Source organism: Anomaloglossus baeobatrachus, chromosome 1, assembly GCF_048569485.1.
Source record: "Anomaloglossus baeobatrachus isolate aAnoBae1 chromosome 1, aAnoBae1.hap1, whole genome shotgun sequence".
Classification (NCBI taxonomy): domain Eukaryota; kingdom Metazoa; phylum Chordata; class Amphibia; order Anura; family Aromobatidae; genus Anomaloglossus; species Anomaloglossus baeobatrachus.
This window is the reverse complement of record NC_134353.1, coordinates 93,522,584-93,540,622: the sequence shown is the minus strand read 5'-3', so window position 1 is coordinate 93,540,622 and position 18,039 is coordinate 93,522,584. Positions and strand designations below refer to the sequence as shown.

Sequence of the window (18,039 nt, the reverse complement as noted above, 5' to 3'; positions counted from 1 at the left end):
ATCAAGAACACAGGGTCCATCGCATGTTGCTCTCAGTAGAGAGGAGGTTGGAGTTTCCTTAAAAATAAATAGGAATTCGGACCCCCTCTTCAATAACAACCACCCTCATCAGGGTCCTGTTCTTGACATAGATGCTGATCCCATTGGCAGGACCCGCACCTACTATACTAATACACCATAAAGTTACAAGATGAGAATACCCCATCAAATGTTTTGAAAAGGATAGATAATTGCACTTTTCATCACAGATGGACGCGCAAAAAACAAACCTATTCTTTACAAGATTGTTCTGACATTTTTTTTCCCAGTATTCCCCAAACATTGCCCTGGAGGCCTATGTGATCAAGTCTGCCCTCTTCACCGGCATGACCTGCACGGTGTTCCAGAAGCTGGCCGCTCCTGACCGTGTGGTGATGGTAGATTTAGGCAGAAGAGACCCAGATGGAAACCTGGATAAACAGCTGAGCTTTAAGTGTAATATGTCCAGTACCTTCAGCGTGGTGGCCTTAAAGGTAACTTTACTGAACATCGCCTTTCCTGAATGTGTCACTGATTTAGGGCCGTTTCCCACATCCGGCTTTTCGCCGGATCCGGCGCACTCTAGTACAGTGTATACAGGACAAGAGCATCGCGACAAGCGTCGGTCACATGCTGTCATGTGACCCGGAAGTTGCCGCGCTGCCATTGTACTCACACTGTACTGGAGTCTGTCGAATCCGGCGAAAAACCGGATGTGTGTAACTGGCCTTATTGATACCGAGCCGCCATCAAATAACATGCAATCACAATATATACTTAACCAAATTAATAAATCTGGGAAAATTCCATTAAAATTTGGGGTAAAATGATTTTCTTAGTTCTTTTTTTTTTATTTTTTCAAAATTAAAAATAATGGGCAACATTGTTTTTTTGTTTTTTTTTTTTACCAGACCTAGCTACAAAGGAAGACCTAGATCGGCAGAACTGTCGGCCATAATTCTAGAATGGGCAGTGCTTAACGTATTTTCACCCAATAACGCTCTTATCAACTATCCACAGAATGTTTGATAACTTATTGATTGGTGAGGGTCCGACCTCTGGGACCCAAACCTATCAGTAGAACGGGACACCTTTATCCTCGTTCCAATTGATAGGCAGTGCACGTGATTGACCATCATTCCCTGCGGGTTTGCCGGCCGCCATGCTTGGCTTTTGTGGCAGCCCATAAGAGAATGAATGGAATGGCAGTCCGGCATCTGACTTGAGGCTCCACCTTGAAAAATCCAATTCTGCCAATCCGTGCATGTACAAAAAGTCGGACCCCCACAGATCTCTCAGTTCTCAGCTGGACCCTGGCTGCGTGTAACTTGTTTTTTACTCAAGAACCATTTAATCGATTAAAGATGTGCATGTTCTGTGCCAAAATAAATGGCAAATAAGGAATATAAAAATGTATAAATCTTGATAGAAATTGACAATTGGTTAAAGATTATGCCAAAAATTACTGCTAAACTACCTCACCCACCAAAAATGCACCCTACTAACCACAATTTATACACATCTGGTACCCTCCCAAAATAATTTGATGAGAAAAGAAAAGAAAAAAAAAATTGTAAACGATGACTTAAGTGGAGTGCACTAAAAGCAAACTGTCCCCGAGAATGAAGAGTCACAAGCAAATCCAAGTTCACAAGTCCTGTAAGCATCTGTCAGATCGGATCCAGCAGCAATCCGCTACCAAGAAGTGCACAGACACAGATTGTTTTGTAAAAAAAAAAGTTTTTTGCAGGATCCTTTTTTTTTCTTTTTTTCTTTCTTACATTTAGGCTATGTGCGCACGTTGCGTATTTGCATGCAGTTACGCTGCGATCTGCACTGCAGCGTAACTGCGTGCGTCCTGCGTCCCCAGCACAATCTATGAAGATTATGCAGGAGACGTGCGCACGTGGTGTATTAGAGCGCAGCGCTTGGGCTGCTGCCCGAAGCGCGCATTCTAAGGCTATGTGTCCACGGGAGAATGTAGCTGCGAATTTTTCTGCATCAAAATCCGCACCTTTTCAAAGGTGTGGATTTGCCGCGGATTTTGGTGCGGATTTTTTTATTTTTTTTTCCCAATTTTAAAGCCAAAATCCGGATGAAAATCCGCAACAATAATTGACATGTTGCCGATTTTTCCAGATCAAAATCCGCACAAAATCCGCTGCGGAAAAATCCGCAGCGTGGGCACAGCATTTCCAAAATGCCATAGAAATGGCTGGGAAGTGCCTGAGCTGCAGATTTTCGGGAAATCCGCGGCTTTTCCGCGAGAAATCCACAGCAAAATCCACGCATTTTCCACAGCGTGGGCACATAGCCTAAGAAGTGACATGTCACTTCTTTCTTTTTCGCTCCTAATTGGGAGACCCAGACAATTGGGTGTATAGCTACTGCCTCCGGAGGCCGCACAAAGTACTACACTTAAAAGTGTAAGGCCCCTCCCCTTCTGGCTATACACCCCCCCGTGGGAGCATGGGTCCTCCAGTTTTTTGCTTTGTGCGAAGGAGGTCAGACACGCACGCATAGCTCCACTGTTTAGTCAGCAGCAGCTGCTGACTATGTCGGATGGAAGAAAAGAGGACCCATACAAGGGTCCCCAGCATGCTCCCTTCTCACCCCACTTTTTGTCGGTGGTGCTTGTTAAGGTTGAGGTACCCATTGCGGGTACGGAGGCTGGAGCCCACATGCTGATTCCTTCCCCATCCCCATTAGGGCTCTGGGCGAAGTGGGATTTTACCGGTCTCCAGGCACAGAGACCGTGCTCCATCCGCAGCCCCTGGAGAAGCCGCTGGATATGGAGCTGAGTATCGTCAGGGACATGGCCCTGCTCCGTCAAGGTACTCTGTGTCCCCGTGCATACGCGCGCACACCGCAGCATTGCTGGGTGTGTTAGTGCGCCGGGGACAACAGCGCTGCTGCGCTTGTGCCATTTCCTCACTTCAGCTTAGTGAGTTTTTCGTTTGTGAACCCTCCCCATACACACCTATTGCCAATCCACATTATACGCATATATAGCCTGGGTCTCAGCGTCCCATACACGGTAAGTTTTTTAACTGCATGAGAGGACACACACAAGCTAGGGACCCCAACGTAGAGAAATACTTTGGCGTAGTGTTGGGGCTCTATTGCATTGATCAATTCAGTAGCTAAATTTCTCTTTATTCATTTATTCATGGCAGTAATGCAGGTTCCATTTTTCACATTTCATTCTTACAAATGGCTATTGAATTTTTCATGTCAGTATTCACACAGCAGTTTCTGCTATTCCATGTATTCCCCTTCCATAGTCACTGGTGTGCATACCTTATCTCCCCATAGCTGAGTGGGTAGACTCAGGGAGAACGGTCGCGCCGGCCGCTGGGACTGCGACGCGGCTGGGACTTGTGGTGCGCCGGGGACTTCCGCGCTGGCCGTGCATATATCACGGCCGCGCTTATTACTACAGTCCCCGGCTTTTGCGGCCTAGTTCGTTCATTCCCGCCTCCGCACCTGCCAGTCAGGAGGAGGGCGGGACGCTGTACAGAGCATCAGCGCTGAGGGCTGGAGTCGTTTTTACATACTCCAGCCCTCACACCAGGCACAGTAGGACGCAGTTTCCCGCTCTTTGTTTGTGGCACGCCCACGGTCCGCCCCTCTTCACAGAACGCCGGCAGCCATTCCTGCCTGCACGCTGAGCTGCAGAGGGGAGACGGGGAGACCCAGACACGGGATTCTACGGCCTCATACCCGCTGTTCAGCGGGCGGTAAGCAGCCCTCAAGGGCTCACCCCCACTTGTGCCGTTTGTATACTGAGTATTTTGTGTTGCAAATACTTTGTACTGTACGGTCGCTGGTGATTCTCGGCTATATACCCTCCTAGATTACAAGGAGGCAACAGCATGTCGTCCGCAAAACGCAAGGGTGCCAAGGCACAGACATTATATGCTGACTGTACCGCATGTGGGGCTGCTCTACCGGCAGGTTCCACTGAACCCCATTGTGTGCAGTGCTCGGCCCCTGTGCAACTTGCACAGCCGGGGCCTCTGCTGGACGTGACCCAGGGTGTACCACCTGTGAATGCTGTCCAGGTGACAGGAACGGAGTTTGCAGCTTTTGCTGACAGATTGTCTATGACCATGTCAAGGATTCTTGAAACATTGCAGTCTAGACCAGTAACTCAGACCATGGACACTGTGGCATCATTGCTCCCTGGTCCCCCTCAGCTGGAACACTTCCAAGCTCCGGGGGTGTCACATGCACCCCAGGGTGACGATTCTGACTCGGACGACAGTCCCAGACAACCTAAGCGGGCTCGTTATGAGGGGCCCTCAACTTCGTCTCACTGGTCAGGGTCCCAGCGGGACGGATCTATGGGTGATGAGGCGGATGTAACTGATCAAGATTCTGATCCTGGGTCCGCCCTCAATCTGGATACACCGGATGGTGACGCCATAGTGAATGATCTTATAGCGTCCATCAATAGGATGTTAGATATTTCTCCGCCAGCTCCTACTCAGGAGGAGGCAGCTTCACAGCAGGAGAAATTCCATTTCAGATATCCCAAGCGTAAATTAAGCACTTTTCTGGACCACGCTGACTTTAGAGATGCAATCCAGAAACACCACGCTTATCCTGAGAAGCGGTTTTCTAAACGGCTTAAAGATACACGCTATCCTTTCTTCGGCGCTCCATTAAGAGACCCAGACGATTGGGTGTATAGCTACTGCCTCCGGAGGCCACACAAAGTATTACACTAAAAAGTGTAAGGCCCCTCCCCTTCTGCATATACACCCCCCGTGGGATCACGGGCTGCTTCAGTTTTATGCTTTGTGCGAAGGAGGTCAGACATCCACGCATAGCTCCACTGTTTTTAGTCAGCAGCAGCTGCTGACTATGTCGGATGGAAGAAAAGAGGGCCCATACTAGGGCCCCCAGCATGCTCCCTTCTCACCCCACTTTTGTCGGGTGTTTGTTAAGGTTGAGGTACCCATTGCGGGTACGGAGGCTGGAGCCCACATGCTGTTTTCCTTCCCCATCCCCCCTCAGGGCTCTGGGTGAAGTGGGATCTTACAGGTCTCCAGGCACTGAGACCGGGCTCCATCCACAGACCCGGAGACCCTGCTGGATATGGAGCTGGGTATCGTCAGGGACAGGGCCCTGCTACATTAAGGTACTCTGTGTCCCCGTACACATCGCGCACACACACACACCAGCATTGCTGGGAGTGCTAGTGCCCCGGGGACAACAGCGCGAAGCGCTTGTGCTATTATTCACTGCAGCTTAGCTGAGTGAATTTATGTGTTAGAAACTGCCGCGCCGGCCGTTGCGGGGTGTTTTACACTGTGGCGCGGCTGGGACTTGTGGTGCGCCGGGGACTTCCGCGCTGGCCGTGCACAAGGACGGCCGCGCTTATTACTCGAGTCCCCGGCTTTGCGGCCTAGTTTTCGCTTCGTTCCCGCCCCCAGCCCTGCCAGTCAGGGGAGGGGCGGGACGCTGTACAGAAAGTCAGCGCCGAGAGCTGGAGTCTGCTTTGCATTCTCCAGCCCCCTTCACTGGACACAGTGGGACGCCAGTTTCCCGCTCTTGTCTGGGGCACGCCCACGGCCCGCCCCTCTTCACAAGACGCCGGCAGCCATTCCTGCACGCAGTCTGGGCTGGAGAAGGGAGACAAGCTCTGGGCAACCAGTCACAGGATTCGGGCGACCACACACCCGCTTTTGTGCGGGCGGTAAGCGGCACCTGAAGTGCTGACCCCACTAATACCATTATGCCTAGATGGCTGGACTACAGCAGCAAAAAGCAAGGGTGCTAGGGCACAGGCTTTCTAGGCTGCTTGTATTGCATGTGCTGAAGTGTTCATTTGTACTTCATGCTGGTATGCTATACACTGCACTGTACGGTCGCTATTCTTGGCTATATACTCCTAGATGGCTAGACAACAGCAGCAAAAAAGCAAGGGTGCTAAGGCACAGGTTTTCTATGCTGCTTGTACTGCATGTGCTGAAGTGTTCATTTGTACTTTCTGCTTGTATGCTATACATTGCACTGTACGGTCGCGATTCTTGGCTATATACTTCTAGATGGCTAGACAACAGCAGCAAAAAAGCAAGGGTGCCAAGGCACAGGCTTTCTATGCTGCTTGTACTGCACGTGATACTGTTCCACACGGCAGGTTCCACTGTCCCCATGGTCTGCAATGCTTCCCTGTATCACTTGGTCAGCCGGGGTCTCTGCTAGAGGTGGCCAAAGAAACCACCGGTGAACCCTGTCCAGGGACAGGGACGGAGTTGCAGTTTCGGCTGATAGATTGTCTGTGACTGTAACTAACATCTTAGAGACTTTGCAGTCCAGACGGACCATGGGCAATGTTGATACAATGCTCCCTGGCCACCCTCATTTGGAACAAATCAGTGCTCCGGGGGGGTCCCATGCATCCCAGGGCGCAGGCTCTGACACGGACGACAGTCCCAGACAGCCTAAGCGAGCTCGCTGGGAGCGGCACTCGGCTTCATCACTGGTTAGGGTCCCAGCAGGACTCTCTGTATGATGAGGCAGACGTAGCTGATCAGGACTCTGATCCTGAGACCGCTCTCAATCCGGATACACCGGATGGTGACGCCATAGTCAATGATCTTCTAGCGTCCATCAATGGAATGTTGGATATTTCTCCCTCAGCTCCTCCGGTGGAGGAGTCAGCTTCACAGCAGGAGAAATCCCTTTTCAGTATCTCAAGCGTATATTGAGTACTTTTCTGGCCACTCTGTCTTCAGAGAAGCAATCCGGAAACACCACACTTATCCAGATAAGCGTGCTCCAATCGTATTAAGGATACACGTTATCCTCTTTCCCCCTGACGTGGTCAAGCGCTGGACCCAGTGTCAAAAGGTGGATCCCCCAATCTCCAGGCTTGCGGCTAGATCCATAGTTGCAGTGGAAGATGGGACTTCACTTAAAGATGCCATTGACAGACAGATGGTCCTCTGGTTGAATTCTGTCTATGAAGCTATCGGCGTGTCGGTTGGCTCCGGCATTCGCAGCCGTATGGGCATTCCAAGCTATTTCAGCTGGTCTTGCGCACGTGGACACTGTCACATGTACATCTGTGCCGCAGATGGCGTCCTTAACCTCGCAATGTCTGCATTGCGACTTCCGCTATTAATGCTGTCCTGCACTCTACGAGCCGTACGTCAGTGGCGTCCGCCAACTCCGTGGTTTGTACGCAGAGCCTTGTGGTTGAGGGAATGGAATGCAGATTCTGCTTCCAAAAAAGTGCTTAACCAGTTTGCCATTATCTGGTGACAGACTGTTTGGTGAGCGATTGGATGAAATCATTAAACAGTCCAAGGGTAAGGACCCGTCCTTACACCAGCCCAGATCAAACAACACCCAACAGAGGAAGGGACAGTCGAGGTTTCGGTCCTTCCCAGGCTCGGGCAGGTCCCAATTGTCCTCGTCCAAAAGGACTCAAAAGGCTCAGAGAGGTGCAGATTCCTGGCGGGCTCAATCACGCCCAAGGAAGGCAGCCGGAGGAACCGCTATCAAGGCGGTTTCCTCATGACGTTCAGCCCTCTCTCTCTGCATCCGCGGTCGGTGGCAGACTCTCCCGCTTTGGCGACATTTAGCTGCCACAGGTCAAAGACCGGTGGGTGAGAGACATTTTGTCTCACGTGTACAGGATAGAGTTCTGTTCTCGTCCTACGGCTAGATCTTCAGAAATTCCTCACCTCCCGACCGAGCCGATGCTCTTCTGCAGGCACAAGGAGTGGTAATCCCTGTTCCTCCTCAGGAACAAGATACGGTTTTTACTCCAATCTGGTTGTGGTACCAAAAAAGGACGGCTCTTTCCGTTCCGTTTTGGACCTAAAACTGCTCAACAAGCACGTGAAAACCAGGCGGTTCCGGATGGAATCCCTCCGCTCCGTCATTGCCTCAATGTCTCAAGGAGATTTCCTAGCGTCAATAGACATCAGGATGCTTATCTCCACGTGCGGATTGCTCCAGAGCACCGGTGTTGGCTACGATTCGTTATTGAAGACGAGCATCTTCAGTTCGTAGCCCTGCCCTTCGGTCTGGCGACAGCCCCACGGATTTTCACCAAGTTCATGGCAGCAGTGGGAGCAGTCCTGCACTCTCAGGGTCACTCTGTGATCCCTTACTTGGACGATCTACTTGTCAAGGCACCCTCTCAAGAGGCATGCCAACACAGCCTGAACGTGGCGCTGGAGACTCTCCAGAGTTTCGGGTGGATCATAAACTTTTCAAAGTTAAATCTGACACCGACCCAATCGCTGACATATCTTGGCATGGAGCTTCACACTCTCTCAGCGATAGTGCAGCTCCCGCTGGACATACGGCGTTCACTACAGACGGGGGTGCAGTCTCTCCTTCAAGGCCAGTCACACCCCTTAAGACTCCTCATGCAGAGGCAGTCCCTTTCGCGCAGTTTTCATCTGCGTCCACTTCTATAGGACATTCTTCGCCAATGGGATGGGAAGTCGACGTCCCTAGACAGGAACGTACCCCTTTCTCAGACGGGCAAGGACTCTCTTCAGAGGAGTCCACCCTTCAGATCAATGTTCTGGACATCTGGGCAGGGTATCTTGCCCTGCAAGCCTTCCAGCAGAGGCTGGTAGGCAAACAGATCCGAATTCAGTCGGACAACTTCGCAGCGGTGGCATACATCAACCACCAAGGCGGAACACGCAGTCGGCAAGCCTCCCAGGAAGTCCGGCGGATTCTGATATGGGTGGAAGACAGAGCATACACCATATCCGCAGTTCACATCCCGGGCGTAGAAAACTGGGAAGCAGACTTCCTCAGTCGCCAGGGCATGGACGCAGGGGAATGGTCTCTGCACCCGGACGGGTTTCAGAAATCTGTAGCCGCTGGGGGAGGCCGGACGTCGACCTAATGGCGTCTCGGCACAACCACAAGGGCCCGATTTTCATGGCGCGGTCTCACGATCAAAGAGCTCTGGCGGCAGGCGCCTTAGTTCAGGATTGGTCGCAGGTCCAGCTACCCTATGTGTTTACCCCTCTGGCACTGTTGCCAGAGGGCTACGCAAGATCAGCTCCGATTGCCGCCGCGCCATCCTCGTCGCCCCAGACTGGCCGAGGAGGTCGTGGTACCCGCATCTGTGGCATCTCACGGTCGGCCAACCGTGGGCACTACCAGACCGGCCAGACTTACTGTCCCAAGGGCCGTTTTTTCCATCTGAATTCTACGGCCCTGAACCTAACGGTGTGGCCATTGAGTCCTGGATCCTAGCGTCTTCAGGATTATCTCAAGACGTCATTGCCACCATGAGACGGGCTAGGAAGCCGACGTCTGCCAAGATCTACCACAAGACGTGGAAGATATTCTTATCTTAGTGCTCTGCTCAGGGAGTGTCTCCCTGGACATTTGCATTGCCTACTTTTCCTTCCTTCCCGCAATCTGGTTTGGGAAAAGGTTTGTCGCTCGGCTCCCTTAACGGACGAGTCCCAGCGCTGTCTGTATTCTTTCAGAAGCGCATAGTACGTCTTCCTCAGGTACGCACGTTCCTGCAGGGGGTTTGTCACATTGTCCCTCCGTACAAGAGGCCGTTAGACCCATGGGATCTGAACAGGGTACTAATTGCTCTCCAGGAGCCGCCCTTTGAGCCTCTGAGGGATGTTTCACTTTCTCGACTTTCACAGAAAGTGGCCTTTTTGGTAGCGGTCACATCTCTTCAGCTAGCCATCCAAAGCTCCCTTCCTGGTGTTTCACCAAGACAAGGTAGTGCTGCGCCTGATTCCGGGGTTTCTCCCTAAGGTGGTATCCCCCTTTCATCTCAGTCAGGATATCTCCTTACCTTCCTTTGGTCCTCATCCAGTTCATCGATATGAATTGGATTTGCATTTGTTGGATCTGATGAGAGCGCTCAGAATCTACTTTTCCCGCACGGCGCCCCTGCGCCGCTCGGATGCACTCTTTGTACTTGTCGCTGGTCAGCGCAAAGGGTCGCAGGCTTACAAATCCACCCTGGCTCGATGGATCAAGGAACCAATTCTTGAAGTCTACCGTTCTGCTGGGCTTCCGGTTCCATCAGGGCTGAAGGCCCATTCTACCAGAGCCGTGGGTGCGTCCTGGGCATTACGGCACCAGGCTACGGCTCAGCAGGTGTGCCAGGCGGCTACCTGGGCGAGTCTGCACACCTTCACCAAGCGTTATCAGGTGCATGCCTACGCTTAGGCGGATGCCAGCCTAAGTAGAAGAGTCCTGCAGGCGGCGGTTGCCTCCATGTAGGGAAGGGCTGTTTTTACAGTCCAAACTTGAGGTATTAATTTACCCACCCAGGGACTGCTTTTGGACGTCCCAATCGTCTGGGTCTCCCAATGGAGCGCCGAAGAAGAAGGGAATTTTGTTACTTACCGTAAATTCCTTTTCTTCTAGCTCCAATTGGGAGACCCAGCACCCGCCCCTGTTCCTTCGGGATTTTTGGTTGTTCGGGTACACATGTTGTTCATGTTGAATGGTTTCAGTTCCCCGATGTTCCTTCGGATTGAATTGGTTAACCAGTTATTGGCTTTCCTCCTTCTTGCTTTTGCACTAAAACTGAAGCAGCCCGTGATCCCACGGGGGGTGTATATGCAGAAGGGGAGGGGCCTTACACTTTTTAGTGTAATACTTTGTGTGGCCTCCGGAGGCAGTAGCTATACACCCAATCGTCTGGGTCTCCCAATTGGAGCTAGAAGAAAAGGAATTTACGGTAAGTAACAAAATTCCCTTCTTTCCCCCTGACGTGGTCAAGGGTTGGACCCAGTGTCCCAAGGTGGACCCTCCAATCTCCAGGCTTGCAGCTAGATCTTTAGTTGCAGTAGAAGATGGAGCGGCACTTAAAGATGCCACTGACAGGCAGATGGAGCTCTGGCTGAAATCCATCTATGAAGCTATTGGAGCGTCGTTGGCGCCAGCTTTCGCAGCCGTATGGGCACTCCAAGCTATTTCAGCTGGGCTTATACAAGTCGACTCGGTCACACGTACATCTGCCCCGCAGGTGGCACCATTGACCTCTCAAATGTCTGCATTCGCGTCTTACGCGATTAATGCTGTCCTGGACTCTACGAGCCGTACGGCGGTGGCGTCAGCCAACTCCGTGGTTTTGCGCAGAGCCCTGTGGTTGAGAGAATGGAAAGCAGATTCTGCTTCCAAGAAGTGCTTAACCAGTTTGCCCTTTTCTCGTGACCGATTGTTTGGGGAGCGTTTGGATGAAATCATTAAACACTCCAAGGGTAAGGACTCATCCTTACCTCAACACAGACAAAACAAGCCCCAACAAAGGAGGGGTCAGTCTGGTTTTCGGTCCTTTCGAGGCTCAGGCAGGTCCCAATTCTCCTCGTCCAAGAGGACTCAAAAGGATCAGAGAGGCTCAGATTCTTGGCGGACGCAGTCACGCCCAAAAAAGACAGCAGGAAGAACCGTTACCAAGACTGCTTCCTCATGACTTTCAGCCTCCTCTCTCCGCATCCTCGGTCGGTGGCAGGCTCTCCCGCTTTGGCGGCATTTGGCTGTCACAGGTCAAAGACCGTTGGGTGAGGGACATTCTGTCTCACGGGTACAGGATAGAATTCGTCTCTCGTCCTCCAACTCGTTTCTTCAGAACTTCCCCACCGCCCGACCGAGCCGATGCTCTGCTGCAGGCGGTGACCGCTCTAAAGGCGGAAGGAGTGGTGACTTCCGTTCCTCTTCAGGAACAAGGTCACGGTTTTTACTCCAATCTGTTTGTGGTGCCAAAGAAGGACGGGTCCTTTCGGCCCGTCCTGGATCTAAAGTTGCTCAACAAACATGTAAAAACCAGGAGGTTCCGGATGGAATCTCTCCGCTCCGTCATAGCCTCAATGTCTCAAGGAGATTTCTTAGCATCAATAGACATCAAGGATGCTTATCTTCACGTGCCGATTGCTCCAGAGCATCAGCGTTTTCTACGCTTCGTTATAGAAAGCGAACACCTGCAGTTCGTAGCGTTACCTTTCGGGCTGGCAACAGCCCCTTGGGTCTTCACCAAGGTCATGGCAGCAGTAGTAGCTGTCCTGCACTCGCAGGGTCACTCCGTGATCCCGTATTTGGACGATCTACTTATAAAGGCACCCTCTCAAGAGGCATGCCAACACAGCCTGAACGTGGCACTGAAGACTCTCCAGAGTTTCGGGTGGATTATCAACTTTTCAAAGTCAAATCTAACCCCGACCCAATCACTAACATATCTTGGCATGGAGTTTCATACTCTCTCAGCGATAGTGAAGCTTCCACTGGACAAGCAGTGCTCTCTGCAGACAGGGGTGCAATCTCTCCTGCAGAACCAGTCCCACTCCTTGAGGCGCCTCATGCATTTCCTAGGGAAGATGGTGGCAGCAATGGAAGCAGTCCCTTTCGCGCAGTTTCATCTGCGCCCTCTACAATGGGACATTCTCCGCCAATGGGACGGGAAGTCGACGTCCCTCGACAGGGATGTCTACCTCTCTCAGGCAACCAAGGACTCTCTCCGTTGGTGGCTTCTTCCCACCTCATTGTCAAAAGGAAAGTCGTTCCTACCCCCATCCTGGGCGGTGGTCACGACAGATGCGAGCCTATCAGGGTGGGGAGCAGTGTTTCTTCACCACAGGGCTCAGGGTACGTGGACTCAGAGAGAGTCCACCCTTCAGATCAATGTTCTGGAAATCAGAGCAGTCTATCTTGCTCTGCGAGCCTTCCAACAGTGGCTGGAGGGCAAGCAGATCCGGATTCAGTCGGACAATTCCACAGCGGTGGCGTACATCAACCACCAAGGGGGAACACGCAGTCGACAAGCCTTTCAAGAAGTCCGGCGGATTCTGACGTGGGTGGAAAACACAGCATCCACCATATCCGCAGTTCACATCCCAGGCGTGGAAAACTGGGAAGCAGACTTTCTCAGTCGCCAGGGCATGGACGCAGGGGAATGGTCCCTTCACCCGGACGTGTTTCAGGAGATCTGTCGCCGCTGGGGGATGCCGGACGTCGACCTGATGGCGTCACGGCACAACACCAAGGTCCCGGTTTTCATGGCACGGTCTCACGATCACCGAGCTCTGGCGGCAGACGCCTTAGTTCAGGATTGGTCGCAGTTCCGACTACCTTATGTGTTCCCACCTCTGGCATTGTTGCCCAGAGTGCTCCGCAAAATCAGGTCCGACTGCCGTTGCGCCATTCTCGTCGCTCCAGACTGGCCAAGGAGGTCGTGGTACCCGGATCTGTGGCATCTCACGGTAGGACAACCGTGGGCGCTACCAGGCCGTCCAGACTTGCTGTCTCAAGGGCCGTTTTTCCATCTGAATTCTGCGGCCCTGAACCTGACTGTGTGGCCATTGAGTCCTGGATCCTAGGGACCTCAGGTTTATCTCATGATGTTGTTGCCACCATGAGACAGGCTAGGAAACCATCCTCCGCCAAGATCTACCACAGAACGTGGAAGATATTCTTATCTTGGTGCTCTGCTCAGGGAGTTTCTCCCTGGCCATTTGCATTACCTATTTTTCTTTCCTTCCTGCAGTCTGGGTTGGAAAAAGGTTTGTCGCTTAGCTCCCTTAAAGGACAAGTCTCTGCGCTATCCGTATTCTTTCAGAAGCGCCTGGCGCGACTTCCTAAGGTACGCACGTTCCTGCAAGGGGTTTGTCATATCATTCCCCCTTACAGGCGGCCATTGGAACCCTGGGATCTGAACAAGGTTCTGATTGCTCTCCAGAAGCCACCTTTCGAGCCTATGAAGGAGATTTCCTTTTCTCGGCTTTCACAGAAAGTGGCTTTTCTGGTGGCGGTCACGTCTCTTCGGAGAGTGTCAGAGCTGGCGGCGTTATCTTGCAAATCTCCCTTCCTGGTGTTTCACCAAGACAAGGTAGTACTGCGTCCAATTCCAGAGTTTCTTCCCAAGGTGGTATCTTCCTTTCATCTCAATCAGGATATCACTTTACCATCTTTGTGTCCGCATCCAGTTCACCATTTTGAAAAGGGTTTACATCTGTTGGACCTGGTGAGAGCACTCAGGATCTACATTTCCCGCACGGCGTCTCTGCGCCGTTCGGATGCACTCCTTATCCTGGTCGCTGGTCAGCATAAAGGGTCGCAAGCTTCCAAATCCACCCTTGCGCGGTGGATCAAGGAACCAATTCTTCACGCCTACCGTTCTGCTGGGCTTCCGACTCCTTCTGGACTGAAGGCCCATTCTACCAGAGCCGTGGGTGCGTCCTGGGCATTACGGCATCAGGCTACGGCTCAGCAGGTGTGCCAGGCGGCTACCTGGTCGAGTCTGCACGCTTTCACCAAGCATTATCAGGTGCATACCTACGCTTCGGCGGATGCCAGCCTAGGTAGACAAGTCCTGCAGGCGGCGGTGGCCCACCTGTAAGAAAGGGCTGCCTGACAGCCCGATCGCGAGGTATTATTTTACCCACCCAGGGACTGCTTTTGGACGTCCCAATTGTCTGGGTCTCCCAATTAGGAGCGAAAAAGAAGGGAATTTTGTTTACTTACCTTAAATTCCTTTTCTTCTAGCTCCAATTGGGAGACCCAGCACCCGCCCTGTTTTTCTGAGGGTATTTGTTTTTCGGGTGCACATGTTGTTCATGTTAATAACTTACGTTCTCCGATATTGTTTATCGGATTGAATTTGTTTTTGAAACAGTTATTGGCTTTCCTCCTTCTTGCTTTTGCACTAAAACTGAAGGACCCGTGCTCCCACGGGGGGGTGTATAGCCAGAAGGGGAGGGGCCTTACACTTTTAAGTGTAGTACTTTGTGCGGCCTCCGGAGGCAGTAGCTATACACCCAATTGTCTGGGTCTCCCAATTGGAGCTAGAAGAAAAGGAATTTACGGTAAGTAAACAAAATTCCCTTCTTCCTGCACTCTGCATGCATCCCCCACTCTGTCTATGGGAGGGGCTGCAGTCAGAGTGCATGGAATCGGCTTTTTTCTTTTTTTTTTTTTTCTTTTTCATTACGGACTGTTTCTGCAGCGATTTGAAGTGCACGTGTGCTGTTCAAATCGCTGCCGAAATTTCTGCAGGGACAGAACGCAATGTGCGCACATAGCCTAAGAGTCTATGTAGAACGAATCGGTTATCTAATTGTTATCTAGTCATTCATTTCTTTGTCGCTCCATTGGGAGACCCAGACAATTGTTTTATGCTGGGTCTCCCAATAGGAGCTAGAAGAAAAGGAATTTACGGTAAGTAAACAAAATTCCCTTCTTCTTTGTCGCTCCATTGGGAGACCCAGACAATTGGGTGTATAGCTTCTGCCTCCGGAGGCCACACAAAGTATTACACTCAAAAGTGTAACCCCTCCCCTCTGCCTATACACCCTCCCGTGCCTCACGGGCTCCTCAGTTTAATGCTTTGTGTGGAAGGAGGCACACATCCACTCACACATCTCCATTTTAGTCAGCAGCAGCTGCTGATTGTATCGGTTGGAAGAAAAGAGGGCCCCCACGGGGCCCCCGGCATGCTCCCTTCTCTCCCCTCTAAGTCGGCGGTGCTGTTAAGGTTGAGGTACCCATTGCGGGTACGACGGCCGGAGCCCCATGCCGTGTTTCCTTCTCCATCCCTGAGGGCTCTGGTAGAAGTGGGATCCGAAGCGGTTATCCAGGTTCTGGGACCGTGCTCCCTCCGCAGCCCCTGAGGGAGTCTGCTGGACAGGAGCTTATCTATCTTCAGGGACAGGGCCCTGCATCCACGAGGTACTCTGTGTCCCCATGGGGACTGGGTATGGAGCGCCTGGTTTCCGGACGCTGCAACTGACTGCTCACGGTGGGTCAGCCGTGGGCGCTGCCAGACCGCCCAGACTTGCTGTCGCAAGGGCCGTTTTTCCATCTGAATTCTGCAGCCCTCAACCTGACTGTGTGGCCATTGAGTCCTGGCTCCTAGCGTCTTCAGGGCTGTCTCAGGATGTCATTGCCACTATGAGACAGGCCAGGAAACCGACGTCCGCCAAGATCTATCACAGGACTTGGCGGATTTTCTTGTCCTGGTGTTCTGATAAAGGTTTTACTCCCTGGCCTTTTGCCTTACCCACTTTTCTTTCCTTCCTTCAATCCGGAATGGATAAGGGGTTGTCACTTAGTTCTCTCAAAGGGCAAGTATCGGCACTCTCAATATTCTTTCAAAAGCGCCTGGCCAAGCTTCCGCAGGTCCGCACGTTCCTGCAGGGAGTTTGCCACATAGTCCCACCTTACAAGCGCCCGCTTGAACCCTGGGACCTTAACAGGGTGCTAACGGCTCTTCAGAAACCGCCTTTTGAGCCTCTGCGTGATGTCTCCTTATAACGTCTTTCGCAGAAAGTGGCATTTCTAGTAGCAGTTACTTCACTCCGTAGAGTGTCGGAGCTTGCAGCACTGTCATGCAAAGCCCCCTTCCTGGTTTTTCACCAGGATAAGGTGGTTCTCCGTCCTGTTCCGGAATTTCTCCCTAAGGTGGTATCGCCTTTTCATCTCAATCAGGATATCACCTTACCTTCATTTTGCCCTAATCCAATTCACCGCTTTGAAAAGGATTTGCACTCATTAGATTTAGTGAGAGCACTCCGTTTCTACGTGTCTCGCACAGCGCCCCTGCGTCGTTCAGATGCGCTTTTTGTCCTTGTGGCTGGTCAGCGTAAGGGTTTGCAAGCTTCCAGGTCAACCTTGGCTCGGTGGATCAAGGAACCGATTCTTGAAGCTTACCGTTCTTCGGGGCTTCCGATTCCTTCGGGGCTGAAAGCCCATTCTACCAGAGCCGTAGGGGCGTCCTGGGCATTGCGGCACCGGGCGACGGCTCAGCAGGTGTCAGGCAGCTACGTGGTCTAGTCTGCACACTTTCACAAAGCACTATCAAGTGCATGCCTATGCTTCGGCAGATGCCAGTCTAGGTAGGCAGGTCCTTCAGGCGGCGATGGCCCACCTGTAAGAGGGAGTCGTGTCGGCTCTTGTTATCGAGGTATTCTTTTACCCACCCAGGGACTGCTTTTGGACGTCCCAATTGTCTGGGTCTCCCAATGGAGCGACAAAGAAGAAGGGAATTTTGTTTACTTACCGTAAATTCCTTTTCTTCTAGCTCCTATTGGGAGACCCAGCACCCACCCCTGTTCCCTTCGGGCTGGTTGTTCTTTTGTGTACACATGTTGTTCATGTTCAATTGTTTCATGGTTTTCAGTTCTCCGAACATCCTTCGGATTGAATTTACCTTAAACCAATTTATAAGTTTCCTCCTTCCTGCTTTTGCACCAAAACTGAGGAGCTCGTGAGGCACGGGAGGGTGTATAGGCAGAGGGGAGGGGTTACACTTTTTAAAGTGTAATACTTTGTGTGGCCTCCGGAGGCAGAAGCTATACACCCAATTGTCTGGGTCTCCCAATGGAGCGACAAAGAAGAAGGGAATTTTGTTTACTTAACGTAAATTCCTTTTCTTCTAGCTCCTATTGGGAGACCCAGCATAAAACAATTGTCTGGGTCTCCCAATAGGAGCTAGAAGAAAAGGAATTTACGGTAAGTAAACAAAATTCCCTTCTTTTCTGGCATTTGTAGATGATCAACAAACAGAGGAATTAAATCCTCCAATAGCTAAGCAAATACTCACAGACAAATGGCAGAAGATGTAAACTGCCCAGGCCAAAAAACTAATGCACTGCCAGGATGCAGCAAGACCTCCAATAAATGGAGGAGAGCGTTTCCAATGATGGAGGAGAGCGATTGCTTGATGGTAAAATTGCACACTTGTGGCTTGCATAGGGCACCGTTCACAGTATCTGGTAAGGAACCTATTAGTTACGTCCATCCAAATAGATGCAAGCGGGCTGCGCCAATACTACATATGTGCACCATGCAGGGACAGTGACTATAGTATGCAAGGCTTAACAAAAAGACAGGATGCAGCCAGGCCTCTTTTTGTGAACAATGCCTTATGCAAGCCACAAGTGTGCAGTTTTACCATCAAGCAATCGCCCTCCTCCATCATTGGAAACAGTAGAGTGATTTGCTCCTCTTGCGCCTGTGATGTCTCCATTTATTGGAGGTCTTGCTGCATCCTGGCAGTGCATTAGG

The 18,039-nt window shown here is 51.5% G+C and overlaps 1 protein-coding gene across 2 annotated transcripts in view; it reads left to right on the top strand.

Moving 5' to 3' along the window:
- The window catches only part of ADGRA3 (adhesion G protein-coupled receptor A3), a 177,765-nt gene that overhangs the window by 85,857 nt on the left and 73,869 nt on the right, over nucleotides 1-18,039 (top strand). For both annotated transcript variants that reach the window (XM_075346927.1, XM_075346926.1), the window contains exon 12: nucleotides 309-512. In XM_075346927.1, coding sequence (XP_075203042.1) covers nucleotides 309-512 — 204 coding nt within the window. The remainder of the gene's footprint in view (nucleotides 1-308; nucleotides 513-18,039) is intronic.